The sequence below is a fragment of the Osmerus eperlanus genome, chromosome 1, assembly GCF_963692335.1.
Source record: "Osmerus eperlanus chromosome 1, fOsmEpe2.1, whole genome shotgun sequence".
NCBI classification, from domain to species: Eukaryota; Metazoa; Chordata; class Actinopteri; order Osmeriformes; family Osmeridae; genus Osmerus; species Osmerus eperlanus.
In genome coordinates this window covers 1,458,077-1,479,658 of record NC_085018.1, presented here as the reverse complement: position 1 = coordinate 1,479,658, position 21,582 = coordinate 1,458,077, and the positions used below count along the sequence as shown (strand labels likewise).

At 43.0% G+C, this 21,582-nt stretch overlaps 1 protein-coding gene across 1 annotated transcript; it reads left to right on the top strand.

Moving 5' to 3' along the window:
• Positions 1-3,084: 3,084 nt before the first annotated feature.
• On the top strand, positions 3,085-19,617 carry apobec2a (apolipoprotein B mRNA editing enzyme, catalytic polypeptide-like 2a). Its single transcript, XM_062448734.1, has 4 exons — positions 3,085-3,576; positions 9,470-9,694; positions 17,088-17,396; positions 18,766-19,617. Exons 1-3 carry the CDS (start codon positions 3,317-3,319, stop codon positions 17,389-17,391), a joined length of 789 nt encoding a protein of 262 aa, XP_062304718.1. The 5' UTR covers positions 3,085-3,316; the 3' UTR covers positions 17,392-17,396; positions 18,766-19,617.
• The last annotated feature ends 1,965 nt before the right edge of the window (positions 19,618-21,582 follow it).

Here is a 21,582-nt window from a genome sequence, read left to right as displayed (position 1 = left end):
GACAACACGTCTCCAGCGACCATTTGCTATCCGTTTCGGCGGCGATTTGAACAAAGAACATACCTTGATCAGAACTTTTGAGGAAAGTGCTTGAGACTTCACCTTTACCACAAGAGTACAAGGTGGAGAATTATGAGAGGGATATTTGTGTTATGTTTGTTACTTTGTTTTAATGTTGTGTTCACTGAAATCTTGATTCTAGTAACAACTCCTTCTTCCTGAAAGATAACCACGTCATTCTTGGTATCTACACGAAGCTATCATAATAAAACAATCATTCAACTATATTTTGTAACTGTACCAAGATGTCCAGAACAATATTTGAACCATCGAATGAACCAGCCAAAGATCAGATCACACCTTTGGTAGGTGTGAAGGAAGGAGGGGGGAGTTGAGAACCCAGCTTCCCCCAATCCACATCTGACCCCAGACGGGTCCTCCCTCAAACTGTATAAAGCCCTAAGATGACCATCAATCTCTGACTCCAGCGAAACCGACCATGGCATGAACGCCATCAGGATTGGCGTTCCAAAGGACGTCGCCAAGCTTCTCCTGAGATTCAACTTCATAGTGAACGCGTCACTATCGGGACGTTTCAACAGGAGAACCAAAAACGCAATTCCAAATGCGACTTCACTGAGATCCCGCAGACTCAGTCACATGACCCAGCGCAGCCGCGCTGTGACTTCAGATTCTTCAAATGGACCTTTGGCGCAAACCGCCCTCAACATCATTGATCAACCCCTGATCAAACGTAACTATGGCTAACGCTCTTTCCTCCTCGACATGGCATTGGCGTGAGCTCTGTTTATGATTTGTAAGGATGTAATCACTGACTGTACAATTTCTGCCTTTCTTTAAGCTAGACCATTTCATTCTGTTCATTGAAACCAATCTCTCATATCAAACCCATAATCCAACTTTTCATAAGATCTGTTTACCTTACTTGAATAAATTCATTGTAAAGATATTTTGACGTGCGTGTTCACTGATGTTACGATTGGCTCTACTCTTAGAACGAATTCATTCCTTAAGATTAGACTGATTATTACGAAGGCTATTATTTAAATATTATTCAATAAGGTTTCCTCTATCCCTTTAACAATAAGAGGTGGTGCCCCCAAGAACTACATACTTTATTATAAATTAAGTATTGCTAATCTTAAACGAGCAAACCCCGCTACACTTATCATCACCTCCCTGACTAAGGCCCTTCTCCCTCTCAAATCGCTCAGTTTGGCTGGGCAGCCAACACTAGGAAGAGTCCTGGTGGTTCCAAACATTTTCCGTTTACCGATGATGGAGGCCACTGTGCTCATTGGGACCTTAAATGCTGCATAAATCTTTAGTTTCAAGTATTTTATTGTCAGGTGCACAGAACAACACAAGGTCAGACTGGGCACTGAAATTCTTGGGACAAGACAACGCAAGTAACCTGGCATAACATAACATGTAAGTACTAAGAACATAGATTACATCTATGATAAGCTAAAGTAGAATAGAAATAAAATAATAATAAACCTCCTAAATATACAAAATAGTATGCAATATAGATTTTTCTTTTTGATCTATATTTTATATTTATATTATAACCTTATATAGACAGGTGTGTGTCTTTCCAAATCATGTCCGATCAACTGAATTGAAACAGGTGGACTCAAGTTCTAGAAACATCTCAAGGATGATCAGTGGAAACAGGAAGCACCTAAGCTCAATGTTGAGTTTCATGGCAAAGACCGTGAATACTTATGAACATGTGATGTTTGAAAACACTTACAGTATAGATTTGCAAACATTTCAAAACAACCTTTTTCACGTTATCATTATGGGGTATTGTGTGTAGAATTTTGAGGGGGAAAATGAATTTAATCAATTTTGAAATACGTCTGTAACATAACAATATAGTATATGTAGGGAGTCGGGCAAGTAATTTGAAGGTTGTCAGTTCAATTCCCGGCCGTGCCAAATGACGTTGTGTCCTTGGGCAAGGCACTTCACCCTACTTGCCTCGGGGGAATGTCCCTGTACTTACTGTAAGTCGCTCTGGATAAGAGCGTCTGCTAAATGACTAAAAATGTAAATATGTGGAAAAAGTGAAGTGTTGAGAATACTTTCTGGATGCACTGTCGTTAAACAAACAGCAGCAAGCACACTTCACACAAAAATGGTACCCTCTAGTTTACATTACGTTATGATTATAACATTATATTAACTTAGCAGACACTTTGATTCAAAGCAGCATACAAATAGACCATATGGAAAGTACAGCAGAAGATCCAGCAACAGAAGTGCAGGGTTTTAACAGCATTTTGGTGGTCAGAGTCAAGGTCTTGTCTATATCAGACAGCAATGCGTAGTTTGGGTGTTGGCTTCCAGATAATTCTCCAGGATACTTCTCAGGTTGGTTTCTGCAAACCCACAGAGCAAGTGGACAAGCTGCTGCAGGATCATCTATCTATGAACCCCCTGAAGGCTCTGCTCTGCTCTTGCTCGTTTTGGGGGCTTTCATCTGGTAAAATGCACACTCAACATTTTGTAGTGCCAGTGTGTGAAGGGGTTGAAGGGAAATGGTACAGGTTCCTTCCTCCCTCATTCTCTTTCCTTCCCTTCCTTCCCCCTCCCAAAGGTCATCTCCACTCCCTTCCTCTGTCCCTCCCTCCCAAAGTTTATCTCCATGTTCTCTCACCACATCACCAGACCACTGTCCACCTGGCCTCAAAACCCGTAAAGCGCTCTCTAAACACACACACACTCATACAGCTTACAAAAGTAATGTCTAACCTGAACCCTTACACGCACACACACGCACACACTCACACGCGTCTGCAACAACACAGCAGCCAGCTCTGTGCCCCTCAAGTCTTTTAATAGACCTGAGTAGAGCTGCAGCTGCCTGAGTGTGTCCACATCACATCTCTCCTGCCCCCCTCATCTCTCTCTCTCCTGACTGCCCCCCTCATCTCTCTCTCTCCTGACTGCCCCCTCATCTCTCTCTCTCTCCTGGCTGCCCCCCTCAGCTCTCTCTCTCTCTCCTGACTGCCCCCTCATCTCTCTCTCTCTCCTGGCTGCTCCCCTCAGCTCTCTCTTTCTCTCTCTCCTGACTGCCCCTCTTACTCCCATTTCCTCTCTTTCTGTCTCCTGTTCCGGTTCCTTTTCTCTTTCTCTCTTTCTCACTCTCTATTTTCCCAAACTTTTCTTCCAATATCTACCCCAACCCCCCTCTCTCTTCCTCTCTCTCTCTGTCTGTCTCTGTCTGTCTGACCCACACACTTCATAGACACTCATAGACTCTGAGCGTTCCTCTGGACCAGTCATCATGGCCGACAGAAAGACAGGAGCCAGTGGTCGTCCTGCAGCGAAGAGAAAGGAGAAGAAGGAAGTGGTGGAGGTGAAGAAGGAGCCGAGGAAGGAGGGGAAAGCCCCGGCAGCGGGGGAGAAGACACCGGCGAACGCCCCGGCCGCCCCTGAGGCTAACGGAGGAGCGGCTAATGGCACGGCGGCACCAGCAGCTAACGGAGAGAACGGGGAGGTCCAGGTGGAGCCCATGGAACTGCCTCCGTTTGAAATAATCACAGGGTGAGTGAGCACCAGAACCCAGTATCTGACACGTGGGTAGACATCGCCTGGAGACATAACCTCTCACAGTGGCTTGGCTCCATTCTGGATCAGCGTCAGTCAGTGACTGGTTAGTGTCTCAGTGTTTTCCTGTTCTATAGGGACTACGTATGAGAAACTACATAATGTATCAGGGCTTTGGATGAATAGACGTCTAGACAGAGTCCTGTACAGAGTCTGTGGTTAAGAGTCAGAGAGATAGAGAGAATGAATGAAATACAATGGCAGTATAGAATCGCTACTAACAGGCAAAAGTTTTATGATGGACTAAAACATCCCATCAGTGTGGATCTGAAAACAAAACTAATTGTGCTTGAAGCTGATCTACTTGAATTAGATGATAGTGTGTGTTGTGGAGGCTCTGGCTAATCTGCATCCAATCATCAGCCTGGTCCACCTGGCCCTGTCATTGGCTGGGTGCCAATGACCCGGTGCTGAAACTTGCATCGTCATTGGTTCATGGAGAGCAACCCAATGTCTAAGTGTTGCAGGGTCTCAGGTTAAATTTAGGGGCGTTCGAGAAGGTTAGTAATCTCAATCTGGGTCAGCGGTCTGTCATGGAAAACCCCCTGGCTCTGTTTTGATCCTCAGTTTGTGTTGATGGGCAAGTGGCGGAGATACGAATGCGATCAAATTAGATTAGCCAACGCTGCATGTGTACAGAAATCCAGACGAGAAAAACGTCAAGTCCACGGTGAGAAATCAGTCAGGAAGGAATTAAGAGCTAAATAATGTCTCGCACGTGTTGTACTGTAATGGGGAATATGTCAGATTTGTGAAGAAGGAAGGGAAGGTCACTTTATTTGAATATGGGAACCGGGTCACTGTAAAGCGTATCTGTCACTTCCCAGACTCACTAATGAGGAACTTAAGACTCGGAGGGGATCATAACACCATTTATCTGTTTACACTCATGACCCTGATTAAACCATCGGGGCCAAATAGCTACATGTTGACATATGGAGTCTCCTCAGGTCTGTCAGGAGACAACCGGTCACTGAAGTCCTACTGACATGATCTCTAATGTAGTCTAGTGACTTGGTTTAGATCTTCTATTTTCAAAATGGCCACCTCAATCAAAACATTGGACTAGTTGGAGTATCCTGAACATGCTTTAGTTTGCACTTTTTGGATGTATGTGAGGTACAAATATGCTTTTACACAAGTTGAAGCTCACTTCAGCCTCAGTCCTACCTGGCCTACCTACTCTGGACCTACCAGAGGTCCGGAGTAGCGTTTAATTCAGCTTCCGTTGTACCAGATCCATCAAGCACAGCAGGTGTTTCCCAACAATTACACTTGACCCAAGTCATGAGGCTATGAAAAAAAACATCAACATGTTTCATCCTAGTTTGTGAAAAGGAAATTCAAATGACCACCACAATCCTAACTCAACCGATGCACAAATGAGATGTTTTGAGACGTAGGATGTTAGTACAGTAGATCAATGTAGCTACAGTACTGTAACAGGTGGAATAGCTGTATTGGAATAAACCTTGATCCTGCATGCATCCTCCTGTGTCCATAATGTGACTGTGGGCAGAGCGGGCGGCTCATAATGTAGAGCACACAGCCTGGGCCTGTCTTGGAATGTGGACAAGTGGGTAACGAAATCAGAGGGCTAAAAATACAGAGCTAGCATTCCACGCTAGGCTGCGCTGACGCCCTAAACTTAGCCTGTCAGGCCAGCTGGTATATCTGCTGGCTCTCAGGCTCTGAATCTTTCCATCTTTCTCTCTCTCGCTCATTCTCTCTTTCATTCTGTCTCTGTTTTAACAAGACAACAGTGACGGGTGCAAGACCTTATGTATTTGGCATGGGTGAAGGACTATTTTGCCAACCTGTACAAATGTTTAAAGTAGGAAACTAAATCGTTCTACACTCTTCCAGAGAGTCTATTTTTGGCATCTCCATCTAAGGATTGAAGTATTGAAGTGTGATTTGTGAGGTGAAATCTGTTCCGTTGAACCTGAATATCATGCTGCTCAAATATACACTGTTGCATCTGGAAATTTGAACTCCTACAGTGAAGATTTTCTGTGTTTTTTGAGAAAGCAATAGAACATGATGATGAGACATGGGAGGTATAATACCTTGGACACAGTACACCCCTCATGCAACTTTCTCACTGAGGCGCATTTCTACTGATGGTGCCGTCTCAGTGTGATCCCTGCTCGATTTAGAGGTTGAGTTGACTCAAGTTACGGGCCCATGTGGGTGTATAAAACCAATCAAATTACAGATGTTTCAGACCAATCAGAGCACAGATGTTTCACTCCAATCATTGAGTCTAATAGTAAAGCTAATAGACAAAAAGGCACATTGAAACACTTATCTTTCCAATTATTAAACCACATTTTTAAAGATGTTAAACATTTAGCTTTTTTGTCATTTACTTTGAGAGTACCTTAGTAGAAGAACGTAACTTAATGTGACCTCTTAGATAACTGGGTGTTGCAGACAAGATTAGAATCTAAAATCCCCTTCAATGATTATATCTATTTAAATGCAGGGTAATAAGAAACTACAGTGATGTATCCACATTTTTTCAGTTTGAAATAGAATGACTTATGACTATTTTAAAAGATTTGGAAATGCTTTCTGATACTAACAACACTTCCTACATGGGAGAACCAAAGCTATGTGTAGTTCCAGATGAGGATGAGAGGAGATCAGGATGTAGTTCCAGATGAGGATGAGAAGAGATCAGGGTGTAGTTCCAGATGAGGATGAGAGGAGATCAGGATGTAGTTCCAGATGAGGATGAGAAGAGATCAGGGTGTAGTTCCAGATGAGGATGAGAAGAGATCAGAGTGTAGTTCCAGATGAGGATGAGAGGAGATCAGGGTGTAGTTCCAGATGAGGATGAGAGGAGATCAGGATGTAGTTCCAGATGAGGATGAGAGGAGATCAGGATGTAGTTCCAGATGAGGATGAGAAGAGATCAGGGTGTAGTTCCAGATGAGGATGAGAGGAGATCAGGATGTAGTTCCAGATGAGGATGAGAGGAGATCAGGATGTAGTTCCAGATGAGGATGAGAAGAGATCAGGATGTAGTTCCAGATGAGGATGATAGGAGATCAGGGTGTAGTTCTAGATGAGGATGATAGGAGATCAGGGTGTAGTTCCAGATGAGGATGAGAGGAGATCAGGGTGTAGTTCCAGATGAGGATGAGAGGAGATCAGGATGTAGTTCCAGATGAGGATGAGAAGAGATCAGGATGTAGTTCCAGATGAGGATGAGAGGAGATCAGAGTGTAGTTCCAGATGAGGATGAGAGGAGATCAGGATGTAGTTCCAGATGAGGATGAGAGGAGATCAGGGTGTAGTTCCAGATGAGGATGAGAGGAGATCAGGATGTAGTTCCAGATGAGGATGAGAGGAGATCAGGATGTAGTTCCAGATGAGGATGAGAGGAGATCAGGATGTAGTTCCAGATGAGGATGAGAGGAGATCAGGATGTAGTTCCAGATGAGGATGAGAAGAGATCAGGATGTAGTTCCAGATGAGGATGAGAGGAGATCAGGGTGTAGTTCCAGATGAGGATGAGAGGAGATCAGGATGTAGTTCCAGATGAGGATGAGAAGAGATCAGGATGTAGTTCCAGATGAGGATGAGAGGAGATCAGGATGTAGTTCCAGATGAGGATGAGAGGAGATCAGGATGTAGTTCCAGATGAGGATGAGAAGAGATCAGGATGTAGTTCCAGATGAGGATGAGAGGAGATCAGGGTGTAGTTCCAGATGAGGATGAGAAGAGATCAGGATGTAGTTCCAGATGAGGATGAGAAGAGATCAGGATGTAGTTCCAGATGAGGATGAGAAGAGATCAGGGTGTAGTTCCAGATGAGGATGAGAAGAGATCAGGGTGTAGTTCCAGATGAGGATGAGAAGAGATCAGGGTGTAGTTCCAGATGAGGATGAGAAGAGATCAGGATGTAGTTCCAGATGAGGATGAGAGGAGATCAGGGTGTAGTTCCAGATGAGGATGATAGGAGATCAGGATGTAGTTCCAGATGAGGATGAGAAGAGATCAGGATGTAGTTCCAGATGAGGATGATAGGAGATCAGGGTGTAGTTCCAGATGAGGATGAGAGGAGATCAGGGTGTAGTTCCAGATGAGGATGAGAGGAGATCAGGGTGTAGTTCCAGATGAGGATGAGAGGAGATCAGGATGTAGTTCCAGATGAGGATGAGAGGAGATCAGGATGTAGTTCCAGATGAGGATGAGAGGAGATCAGGGTGTAGTTCCAGATGAGGATGAGAAGAGATCAGGGTGTAGTTCCAGATGAGGATGAGAAGAGATCAGGATGTAGTTCCAGATGATGATGAGAGGAGATCAGGATGTAGTTCCAGATGAGGATGAGAGGAGATCAGGGTGTAGTTCCAGATGAGGATGAGAAGAGATCAGGATGTAGTTCCAGATGAGGATGAGAAGAGATCAGAGTGTAGTTCCAGATGAGGATGAGAAGAGATCAGGGTGTAGTTCCAGATGAGGATGAGAAGAGATCAGGGTGTAGTTCCAGATGAGGATGAGAGGAGATCAGGGTGTAGTTCCAGATGAGGATGAGAGGAGATCAGGATGTAGTTCCAGATGAGGATGAGAAGAGATCAGAGTGTAGTTCCAGATGAGGATGAGAAGAGATCAGGGTGTAGTTCCAGATGAGGATGAGAGGAGATCAGGGTGTAGTTCCAGATGAGGATGAGAGGAGATCAGGATGTAGTTCCAGATGAGGATGAGAGGAGATCAGGATGTAGTTCCAGATGAGGATGAGAGGAGATCAGGGTGTAGTTCCAGATGAGGATGAGAAGAGATCAGGATGTAGTTCCAGATGAGGATGAGAAGAGATCAGGGTGTAGTTCCAGATGAGGATGAGAGGAGATCAGGATGTAGTTCCAGATGAGGATGAGAAGAGATCAGGGTGTAGTTCCAGATGAGGATGAGAAGAGATCAGGGTGTAGTTCCAGATGAGGATGAGAGGAGATCAGGGTGTAGTTCCAGATGAGGATAAGAGGAGATCAGGATGTAGTTCCAGATGAGGATGAGAGGAGATCAGGATGTAGTTCCAGATGAGGATGAGAGGAGATCAGGATGTAGTTCCAGATGAGGATGAGAGGAGATCAGGGTGTAGTTCCAGATGAGGATGAGAGGAGATCAGGGTGTAGTTCCAGATGAGGATGAGAGGAGATCAGGGTGTAGTTCCAGATGAGGATGAGAGGAGATCAGGGTGTAGTTCCAGATGAGGATGAGAGGAGATCAGGGTGTAGTTCCAGATGAGGATGAGAAGAGATCAGGATGTAGTTCCAGATGAGGATGAGAAGAGATCAGGGTGTAGTTCCAGATGAGGATGAGAGGAGATCAGGATGTAGTTCCAGATGAGGATGAGAAGAGATCAGGGTGTAGTTCCAGATGAGGATGAGAAGAGATCAGAGTGTAGTTCCAGATGAGGATGAGAGGAGATCAGGGTGTAGTTCCAGATGAGGATGAGAGGAGATCAGGATGTAGTTCCAGATGAGGATGAGAGGAGATCAGGATGTAGTTCCAGATGAGGATGAGAAGAGATCAGGGTGTAGTTCCAGATGAGGATGAGAGGAGATCAGGATGTAGTTCCAGATGAGGATGAGAGGAGATCAGGATGTAGTTCCAGATGAGGATGAGAAGAGATCAGGATGTAGTTCCAGATGAGGATGATAGGAGATCAGGGTGTAGTTCCAGATGAGGATGAGAAGAGATCAGGATGTAGTTCCAGATGAGGATGAGAAGAGATCAGGATGTAGTTCTAGATGAGGATGAGAAGAGATCAGGGTGTAGTTCCAGTCTCTCCCTTCTTATGGCCCTCCCATCTCTTCCCTAGGGATCGCATCGATCCGTTCTTCTTCAAGTTCCAGTTCAAGAACGTGGAGTACTCATCGGGTAGGAACAAGACGTTCCTGTGCTACCTGGTGGACCAGGGCAGTGCTGCCGAGGGCCTTCTGAGGGGCTTCCTGGAGGACGAGCATGCAGGGGCTCACTCCGAGCAGGCCTTCTTCCTCCAGACCCTGCCCAGCTACGACCCCGCTCTCAAATACACTGTGACCTGGTAGGCAACTGACCCTGCTCTCAAATCCATAACCTTTTCCAAACAGTTACCAGGGATGACTCCCCAGATAGGTAGGCCAATGTGTCACAAATCATCTGGCAATCCCGTATCATATTTGCTACATGTGTTTCAGAGATCTCTACGTCATTAACATGATCAATACTTTCCTGAAAAACATGTTGCATACAATCCTATAGGCTACATGTCTTGTACCATCTGGTGGATTTTCCGTGCACTGCAGGCAGTAGCAGGCATTTAAAGGGGTGATTGACTGGGTTTTTTGGTATGTCACACTGTTCCTTAAGGTCTTCGAATAGGGTATGTAACATTGGTTGGGCTGAAAATGGCCGGAGTGCTGTTCTATGCCCCCTGATACATCCAGTGAAATTTTCCCGGGAAAAAACGCTAGGTTTTCTCCTTTTATGGTATGATCATGAATATATAGATGAGCTGCGTGCTGATTGGTTGGTTTACAACGTGTGAAACTGTGGAGCAAAGACGCAACACGGCCACAGCACTCACTGAAACAACGAAGGTGGAAGGCTTGAAATAAAAACGTACAAATAAATCTATTGTGTCTACACAACACTGTTTTCAACAGATTGACTAGATATCATTTCAAATGATTACGTTAGTTGTTTACACTTCTGTTGTCGAAGCAAACATGATCGACTTATGTGGGTAACGTTAACACTACAGCTTAGCAAACAAACTATCGTGATTCAACTCAGCTTCAGTTAGCTCTAGCTATCTTGCTGAAAAATTGATCTGGACAAACATGCATCTTGAATTGTAGATTTACATGACAACACAGGTTATTTATTTGAATGAAACACAGTCAGGAACATGAAACAACGTTAGCCCCATTGCCAATAAACTAGGCTAAATCATCACACATTCTACCTATGCTCTTGCGTTAGCAAGCTAAACTAGTTTCCATGCCTACAGTCTAGGTGTTTTCGCTATCTAGCTGTTCACGAGTTCAGTAATCACACCATAGATTGAATAGATAGCTTTTATTGAAGCAGAGCTGGTAGCAGAGCCAAGCCCGATGGTGGAGGAGGCCGGTAGCAGAGCCGGGCCTGGTGTCCGGGCATGGACTCGGGGTGTGGCGGAGAGTCCTAATGGGTCACAGCCGAGCAGCAGCTCAAGCAGATCCCCTGGGAAGCCTGGATAGATGACAGGGAGAAGCAGAGAAGAAAGGGAAGGGTGGGAGGGTGACAACAACATGCTAGCACGAGGACCAGAGGAATGGAAGTTACAATACAGAACTCTTAATTGACCAAGGGGAATTTGGTCGCATTCTTCCGTGCTTTACTGGGCTGATGCGTATTAGTTTGATTGGAGAAGGAGGAGTCTTGGTGTGCCACCTTCCTCCCGAACTTTAGTTAACCTTTTCAGGCCTAACTCCATTTCTTGCATTCCTTGCAAATCAGCGTTAATAAAAAGCAGATGAGCTAGAGTCTAGCTAACATTGACTAGACGGGCATGGCTGATGTTTGTCTATACCGTATGTAACGGAGTGAGAACCGTGAAACTCGCTGTTCAGGTATGTAAGAGGCCACCCGCGTCAAAGAAGAGATAGCTTTTCTTTGGCGTAGTTGGTAGTGGTGGCGCTTGGCAAGTCGGAGGCCGAGCGTTCGAATCCCGTGAGTGGAAAACTACCTTGTCAGACGGAGCGTGGCTACGGCTCTTACAGACCGTAAAGCAGGATTTGCTATGAAGCTGTTGCTGAAAAGAGGTGTGTTCCGACCTTATGTTCATCATAACCGCAAGCTGTAGTATGATTTTGTCGGTAACAATTATTGGCCGGGTTTCCCAGATTCGTTAAAAAGCTCTTAACGCTAAGATCTTCTTAGGAACGTTCTAAGAGCGCTCTAGAACGCTCTTAGAACGTTCCTAAGAAGCTCTTAGCAATGCTAACGTATCCTGTATGTAGCACCTGCCTTTCTCCAGTTCTTTCAAATGGATAATCTAGACAGGCGTTAGCAATAGGCTAGACTATTTGTTTTCTGGCTATTTTTTCGGAAGCTTCCCATATAATGCCGACCACAGCTAGTCTAGCTAGAGTCATTTGCTAAGTAAGGTATGTTGATGTGTTTAGAAACATATTTGAATTTCATTCAAAACTGTCTTTGGTGAAATGGTTCGAGCAAATGAATAAATGCATTTATTCATTTGCTCGAACAGGGATCTTCTCATAGAAAAACATCAGCCATGCCCGTCGAGTGTCTGGTTCCTTGGGAAGATTATGAAAAGTGTCAGCATTCTCAGTAGGGATGGGACATATGGCACTGACGCATCGATGGTTGTGTCGCAAAACCAATACGCACAGTTTCGAAAAAGTGGTTTAGAGCTTGTGTCAAATGACGATGCCACGTGATTGATGACGTTCAATGCTTCAGACGTCACGAACTGGTTCAAAGTTGTGGCGCACTTCTAAACCTTAAAAGAGGGAAAGAAACCAGTGCTTGTCGTCTTAATAGGAGGCGAACACTACATTAGCAGAAGCGCAAACAGTCATTAATAGAGTACATAGTTATTAATAGAATACGATTAGAGAATTATCATTAGCAGACGAGAAGTAGGTTATATTAGCAGAAGAGCAGAAAGTAGAAGACAGCAGAGTGGTCGTGTAGGCTACTACTCTGTATCAGCGGTCATTTAATACTTCCATACACTTAAGCATTCTACCGCCCTTATACTGTTTGCTGAACATTACAAAGTGTGGTGTAGACTAGTTGAACATCACAGTAAAACATATTTATTGTATGAAAATTACACAGTTCTCAAATACACATGTATGGTTTTAATGAATGAACACGAATATTAGACCACCACGTAGCCTTACAAAAATGAAGACATTGAATAATTAACAGGCGAAGTACCGTCAGAAACTACTGGTACATCTCATTCAGTTGAGATGGCTGCTATGATTTTAGCTGACCACTAGATGTCACTGTGCTCTCCAATTTCAATGCGCCAATAGTTCGGCTCTTTGGTTCGACACAATCCGGAAGAAATCACCAAAGCTTCACAAGGCATCGTTTTCCCATCCCTAATTCTCAGTACAGCCTGGAACACTGCATTTACGATGGTCCATTTTCAATATACTTTAAAAACGTTCAAACGTTCTCATTTGTTGTTCCCGTGGAAGTACACAGAGCAGCGCGCAGCTAAACTAGTGTCTGAGATCCTGGGCCAGAACACCAGAGGGCTGGTCTGTATAAATGTTGGGGCGTGACAAAGGCGATGCCTTATTTGTGACGTCACAAATACAGCGTTTTCAAAACCGATCGTTTTACAGTTGCAGTTTCAAGTTGTGAGATTTAGATAGGAAAGAGGTGTCAATGGACTTTGAGGTTCACTGTATGTCCATTTTACCCACCGAACTGTCGTTATTCAACTATGACATGGTAAAATCGGTTTCGAAATCAATGACCCCTTTAAAGATCCTGTAAAGTGGAATTGAAAATGAGTTTTAAGTGAAGAAGAATGTTAAATTAGGCTTTGAAATTGTGAGAAAATCAGCAGTCTTCTCTGCTTGAGACTGGCATACATTGTAACTATATTCTAAATGTCCACCACAGGGGGCGTGTCGCGTCGCCTGAAGGAGCTATATTAGACATTCTCTGATACCACCTTATTCCCATAGGAGGTGGGACACAACCTTGTCTACCTTAAAGCAGACATATAGCCTAGTCAGAGCCTTAAAGTCCCACATCACCGGTCCTGGGTTTTAGTTGTCATCGTCAAAGTGAAATACAAACGGCTGGGTGCTCATGTGTTGCTGGACCAGGGCACTACTAACCCACACAAATTCCTATATGAACACTTGCATCCCATCTTTACTGTCAGTACTGCAACTAAATCTGTGGAGGTCTTTCGTAGCCCAAACACAAAGTAGGAATGCGGATTTCCTCCGTCGGCTTTTTGTCCACAAAATGAAATGAGTACACATATGATAGTGTTTTGGGTGGTCTCTTCAAGGCTAGGTTTTTCAGCTACATTCTTTTGTATTCCTCATCTGTTGGCAGGCGATGGAAACTGTACCGTTTGTCAAAAGAACAATCCCTTTTTGTTGTGGGTGTGTGTTCAACACACTAGTTGAAGCCACAGATTTAGATAAGTCTGGTTGTTAGTACCATAGATATATATAAAGGGTAGATGTCTCGTCCGCACATGGCGGCCATCTTGCTACAGTCAACTCACTCACCCATAACATTGTGTTGATGCTACATGTACTTTTTAAATTACCATAACTTGCTCAATTTTCAACTGATTTTTAAACAGTTTGGTTTGTTATCAACGTCAGAGATGTCGTTATGCCACTGCATACTTATGAATAATTGTTTTTTTTTATAGAATAGAAGTATGCAGTGGCATAACGTAAAAAGGTAAAATCGTATTGAAAATATAGGTATCAAATATGATACAGCAGGTATATAAAGTAATAATTGACCTGCAAATTCTGGCATCGACAATGCATTGCATTTCATGATGCAATCTGGATTATGCCATTTCACAATGCCAAATACTGTGTTTTGATCATTTAATTAAACTAATTAAAGGTATAAATGCCACAGTAAGATATTTTTTGAGTGGAAATGTATGTATTTTATTTATTTTTAAATCCTCATAATCTTTTGTTATATTGCTCTATAAAAATCTGAGTAAACAATCATTTGTATTTTCTGTTTACTTTTAGATGGCAAAAGAATAAAATGTTGAAAATGTCATCAGCATGATACTTGATGGCAATTCAAGTGACATGGAGAAGTTAGGGCAGGGGCGTTGTTAGACATAAAACTCTACTGGGAAACAGGCCCCTATTCATATCACTTTTTTTCTTCCAAGCGTGCTGCGCACAATGCTCTACTCGGCTTGTTACGGGTTACGCACCTTGTCTAGGGGGAAAGGCCGTAACACTGCTCAATGAGCCTATGACACTAAGACACACTGAGTAACACTGCTCAATGAGCCTATGACACTAAGACACACTGAGGTACACTGCTCAATGAGCCTATGACACTAAGACACACTGAGGTACACTGCTCAATGAGCCTATGACACTAAGACACACTGAGGTACACTGCTCAATGAGCCTATGACACTAAGACACACTGAGGTACAATGAGCCTATGACACTAAGACACACTGAGGTACAATGAGCCTATGACACTAAGACACACTGAGTAACACTGCTCAATGAGCCTATGACACTAAGACACACTGAGGTACAAGCCAACAAAAAATTTATTGTCTACACAAAAGGGGGAAAAACACAGCCGACAGGGTACAGTGGAACTATGAGAAGAAAAGAACCCCATCTACCTAACCAAAAGACGTCCCTATACTAAAAACATACATGGGTGGCACACGCTCCTTACCTAGACAAACAAACCAACAGGAGGATAACAACGTATAACACTTAACAAGAGTCTCAGAAGTATCGGCAAAACGGCACAGACACATACAACGCCGACGACAAACACACACAGGGCTAGAGACTACTGAATAGAGGACAGGGTTTAAATGTGGACGGACAGACAGTTGTTTGGAGGAGTGTAGTGCGTTGGCGGCGGGGGAGTGGTGACGACAGCCAATCGCGGACGGAGATGGATGGGCGTAGGTGCACCGGTAACGAGGATTGGGTTGGTAGCCAATCACTGACGGGCACCTGGTTGCAGCAATGAGAATGAGGGGAAACAGAAGGGAAGACAAGCACACAACAATACAGAACACACATACAAGCAGGGCGAGGGACATAGCACGGCTATAGAAACACCCCTTGCTTAACCCACTATACAACAGTTCAGGGACGCAAGTTTGATATCAGCTTTGGCAGGGACATCAAGTTAATGCAAGCTCACACATTTTTTTTCATTCATTTGAGCGCAAATACTGTTTTTTGGGGCTTCGTGTAATGTTGTTTTTATGTTTTCATGAAAATAAGATGATCGGTAGGCCTATCATTTCGAAACTTTCTTTAGTTTTGTAATGTTTGCTTAGCCTACCTCAATTCTGACTTGTGTGCTGAGTCCGACACCTGGACTTCTGTGTGCATGCTGCAGTGGCTATTTGGCAAGCTCAGAAGAGCGCGCTGACATGGAATTCTGCAGGCATTGGTTTGTGTTTTCGGTTAAACTGCTTTGATTTGACAAGCGTTGATTGGATTACTGCTTTTTTTTCCGGGATTATCAATCTAAATGAATGCACTGACTAATAAAATAAATTGTTAAATCTTTTTAACGGGGCACAGCAGATTTATACTGGGGCACGTGCCCCCAGTAATAAGGGTCTAACGATGCCCCTGAGTTACGGGGAAGATGGTGATGATGAGGAGAAGGAATGGTCTCCTAATGCAGTGCTTACTGAGGGAAGCTCAGATAGAGGTGAGGAGGAAGACTTGCAAGAGGAAAGTGTTGACCAGACTAGTGCAGAAGTAGAGGGCCCAGCACTGCAAGAGGAAAGTGTAGACCAAATGAGCAGAGGTAGAAGGCCCAACAGCAACAACAACAAAACAGTCGGCAAGGGGTAAAGTGAAAACGAAAAAATACAAGTGTAAAAAAGTTCAATATGAACCTCCCGCTGTTGAATTTAATGAATGTGTTGAGGAAGCCACAGAAGACAGGTGTGCCTGGACACCATACATGTTTGTTAACCCTCGTGCTGCCTTCGGGTCACATGACCCAAAGGTTCATAACGAACCATCGTTGTGTTTACCCAATTTTACCCAATACAAAAACAAATTAAAATAATTTTCTTTTAACCTTTGCAATGTGGGGGGTCTGAGACAGCCCAACGGTTAAAAGAAAATGCTTCACTTTGTCTTTGTATGCGGTAAATCTGTCGCAATACGACGGTGGGTCACAATGACTGATGGGTCAGAATGACCCGAAGATAACACAAGGGTTAATGATGAAATGCTGCAGGAAAATGCAGAACAAACAAACAAACGTGTACACAGTGTACAGAAATAGGGAAAGTCAGTTAACACAACTGCCAAAGAAATGGAGCAGGGGTATGTACATGCACATGGGGTTATTACAGATGCCCAGTGTACGAGCATAAGATGGAAACAAAGCACTTCATAGTTTGTGATGTCATGTCTCATTCTTTGACTAAAGGTCCAATAAACACTTTTATTTAAAAAATCAGAATTTTCTGGATATTATTTGCTTCACAGGGTTAGGAAGTTGTGATACCCTCATAAAATTATTCAACAGAACACCCCACACGTAATGTATTCCTTTAGCATATGCTTTAATCCAAAGCAATGCACGGGAGGGGGGGATTTGAACCTGCAACCTCTTGATCTGCAGTCAAATAATCCACCACTGAGCTGTACTTATCTCCATGTGGTGTGTACATATTTCCCATCTCCCCCAAGGTATGTGTCCTCCAGTCCTTGTGCCACCTGTGCAGCCAAGCTGGTGGAGGTACTCCAGGCCAGGAAGAGCTTGAAGCTGACCATCTTCTCCGCCCGGCTGTTTGAGTGGGAGGAGCCGGACATCCAGGCAGGGCTGAGGGCCCTGGCGCAGGCAGGCTGCAAACTTAGGATGATGAAGCCCCTGGACTTCTCCTACACCTGGGACACGTTCGTGGAGAGTGACGAACAGAGCTTCACGCCCTGGGAGGACTGCCAGGAGAACTACGAGTACTACCAGGAGAAACTGGCTGACATCCTGCAGTGACCACAGTGAGTAGGAATACATACACGCACAAACACACATGAAGAAGTATGATCATGTACTATACACACACACGAGAGAGGTGGCGAGAGAGAGTTGAGCAGGCTCAGCTTTAGAATTAATTGGATGGGGGGGCCGATCCTGAAGTTGAGCAAAAGCCAGGGAAGGCAACAGGGTGGCAGGAGATGGAGGTGGTTTAGGGAGGGAGACAGGGAGGCAGGAAATGGGTGGAGGGTAGAAGATTGTCAGAGGGAGTAGAAGGCTTGTTTGGATTCAGCCACATGTAGGTATAGGATTACCTTGAGTCATCAATCAGTCACACAAGGATTAAGAGGAGAGGACAAGCTTAGCTTGAATCCTAAGGTTTTCAACTTGAATATACAGACAAAGGTCATTTCAGATTCCAATCCAATTGTTAAACAAAATAAGTAGGGATGCACCAATATGGAAATTGTGGTCGTTACTGATAACCGATAACTCTATATACTATTTGGAAGCTGATAACTGATTAAATGCCGATAAATACAAAGCCTGAGTCTGATTACAAAAACAAAAGGCAACCAAATACAGTGGACAACTGCTTTTAACTCGTTAAAAGCAGACCCGCTCCGGTCACAAATATGTGATCGTTCGAATGTGGGTCCCACAGCGTAACATCACAAATATGTGATTTGAACATTCCAATAGAATATTTTGCGATAGACAAAAAGCTTTAGTATGGTTGCAAAATGTACTAATTATAAGGCTATCAAGTAACACTAGCATGGTAGTAGCATAGCTATGAGTATTATGCTAGGTAAATTAGCCCGGCACCTATCTAAGCTAGCTAGCTACCATTTCATACAAAAATACTTACGCTGTGGGGACCTTCCGAAATATTTGGAACTCACTAATCTAAAGGTTAACCTTAACTGCATAAAACATACAGATATTTATTTTACCAATTGATCAGATTTCTTTTAATTTTACAATTAATTATACATTCCTATGGCCGACTTTCTTTTATATAAATAAAATATATTGCCTGACAGAAAAAAGTGATTCAAGGCGGAAATAATACATAATATATTTTTTTGATGATATTATTTGTTGACCTAATCATCGGGCCGATAACAAAAACAATAAAAATATTTATCGGCCAATACCGATATGGCCGCCGATATATTGTGCATCGCTAAAAATAAGAAATACATTTTTTTACTAATTTCATCAAGTTGATCTTGATACCTTTTTGTCTCAAGGCTTATTTGTGCTCTCTATTGGTTCAATCTTCTTTCATGGCTTCGTTCTCATCAACAATCTGCAACAATCGTCTGTCATTCCAAATTCCTGTCTATCGTCACTATCTCCAACATCTGTCTTTCTCTCCGGACACAGGAATGCTGTTGGCCCAGAGTTCCCCCAGCCAGCTCAGACATGTGGACATCAGTCAAACATCTGCAGAGCAGATCTCTTGTGGAAAGGGCTGATGTCTGTGTGTGAGTTTGTGTGGGTGTTTGTGTGTGGGTGAGAGAACATTGTTAACCCTAACCCTAGAAACCAGATTCCAACACCACCTTTCCTCTGACCCATGTCCCGGCTTTTGCCTATTTTGGGGTTGTCCTGGCAGGGAGTTTTGGGGTATGTAGTTCTTTGGTGGAAAACTATTTTGTATCAATATGCAGTGAAAGCTTCTGCACATCTTGAATACATTGCACTGGTTATCATATAACATATTGTAACATTGTAACGTTGTAAATTATCCTCATTCATTGATAACAATAAGAAACCGGGGAAGCCGAAGCATAAAACAAACTGCACTAATTTACCTCTGAAACTCAGTGGTATAATAATAGTGTAGTGGGATGGTGATATTACAGGGACTTACAATGTTCTAATAATGAAACGATGCCATAGAGAATGTGTTATAGGTTTGGATACTGTATGATTTACTGAATGTGACCGGTACATTATTACTGTTGATGTGAAACACATTCAATATATTTGTTTTACACATTTTGCTGTTGTGGTTAGTATTTAAAAAGTGGATGATTGACAAAACTTTTTTTACTTGCATACACACACTATTTCTTGAATTTCCTCTTTTAAACACTAAATTGTAATATATTGAAAAAGTAAAGTGATATACAGTTTCTATTTTGAACATATGAGATTATTAAAATTTTGTCATAATCACTGATCAATATATATTACTCGTGTTTTATGGAAATACATTTGTCACTGAAATACTACAGTTCCATCAATTTTTTTATCTCAAATATCTGCACTACAGTCACACTAAATTTAAAAACATATATGTACACAGCTTATACCCTTGTCACCTGTTCCTAATAATAATTACAATTTGTCTGAAGATGTGAATATATGTTATGAAGTGTAAAGTTTAAACCAAAAAAAGTAAATAGAAATAATTCCATAATGGGAAAAACTTTTATTCCTTGAGTAATAAACTAAAATAGATATACAGTAGGGATGTGCATCTCCATCACTGAGGACGATGCGATACACATCTCGATGCACTGCCAACGATCCGATACCTAAAGGTTTACTTCACATATTAAACAAAGTCTCTGACAAAAGATAAAATAACATCAGGCCTGGACCTTGCCTTAAACCAGTCCTTCTTTCCTGTTGTATGTGTTCTCTGAATGTAAAAAAGGGTAAACTATTACTGGCAGTCACAAGCTGCTGTAAACACTGTCATAACACCACACACTAAACTTGAACTCATACGTCCTACTTTAAGGTTTTTCTCAATGACTCAGCTATCTCTCGTCTTACTTTGTCGTACACAACAGGGATTTGTTTCTCGGAGAATAGCTTCCTATTCTTGCTAGGGGTACCGGTGGAGCTAGCCACTGACTGTAGCCATAGCTGAATCCAAGGGGGAGGCAGACGTCTCCACACAAATACCATGTAGCCTCTTCAGGTGACTACCTAAATTAGCCGTGCTCCCTGTGTACTTTATAGCAACACGACATATCTTGCCAATTGCATTGGTCTTGTCAAATTGCCCATCTTTCTTGTAAAATCCGAAGTGTTGCCAAACCTTGGATTTATTGCAATTCGTAGGGACGTGTAATTCGCCATGATAACACTCTCCCGAACACGCCTACAACTCGCGCAAAACTTGGTCGAGAGACTTGATGAGAATCGGCCACTGACAGCTAGGGATGGGCGATACCAATCATTTTCTTTTCGATCCGATACCAAGTACTTTCAAGACCAGTATCGTCGATATCAATACCGATACCTAGGGGTGGGCGATATGGCCAAAATCTTCTATCACGGTATGAGTCATTTTATATCACGGCTACGGTAAATATATCATGGTATAGTAATTGTTAGCCTTCACTAGTCATGATCAAGAATGCTAGCAACGCCACCAGTGTAATTTTACAACAATAATTTTACAGCAGGAGACATAAAACTTGAACAACAAATCGAATTGGTTACCTGCAGAATGGGTCATCAAATATATCATTAATTAGCATCGGCATGAATGTGGTCCGCTTAGACAAAATACACTCCGTTCCGTCAGACCAACGCAAATGTGCTTCAAGGTCAAACGAAAATAGCAAATCAAATAAAAGTTAAACTACAATTCTAAATATCGCAAGAATGCGATTTATATGATGGCTTATATACAATACAACAACCAGACATTTAATTGACACGTGTAATACAAAAATATAGTATAAAAGTATACCACGGTTGAAACGGTATAGCCCAATCTCTCCCGGTAGACACATTTCTACCGTCGCACGGTATATACCGTCATACCGCCCAGCCCTACCGATACTGATACTTCTATGAAATATTTGTAGTTGAGTAATTTTATAATGCATTCTGAAAGCCATCGTTATTAATATTAAATAAACCGCAATAGGCATTACGTGTCTGTGTTGCCTCCTCTGCTCGCGTCAGCTGTACCTACTTCGTTGTGCTCTTTAGGGTGTTTAACTTTTAGATGCTTGTCATGTTTGTGGTATTGCCACAATGGCGTATTGTTGTTTGACAAATGTCACATAAAGTTTCATCGTTGTTAACTGGTGAGTCGGGCTAGTAATCTGAAGGTTGCCAGTTCGATACCCAGCCGTGCCAAATGACGTTGTGTCCTTGGGCAAGGCACTTCACCCTACTTGCTTCGGGGGGAATGTCCCTGTACTTACTGTAAGTCGCTCTGGATAAGAG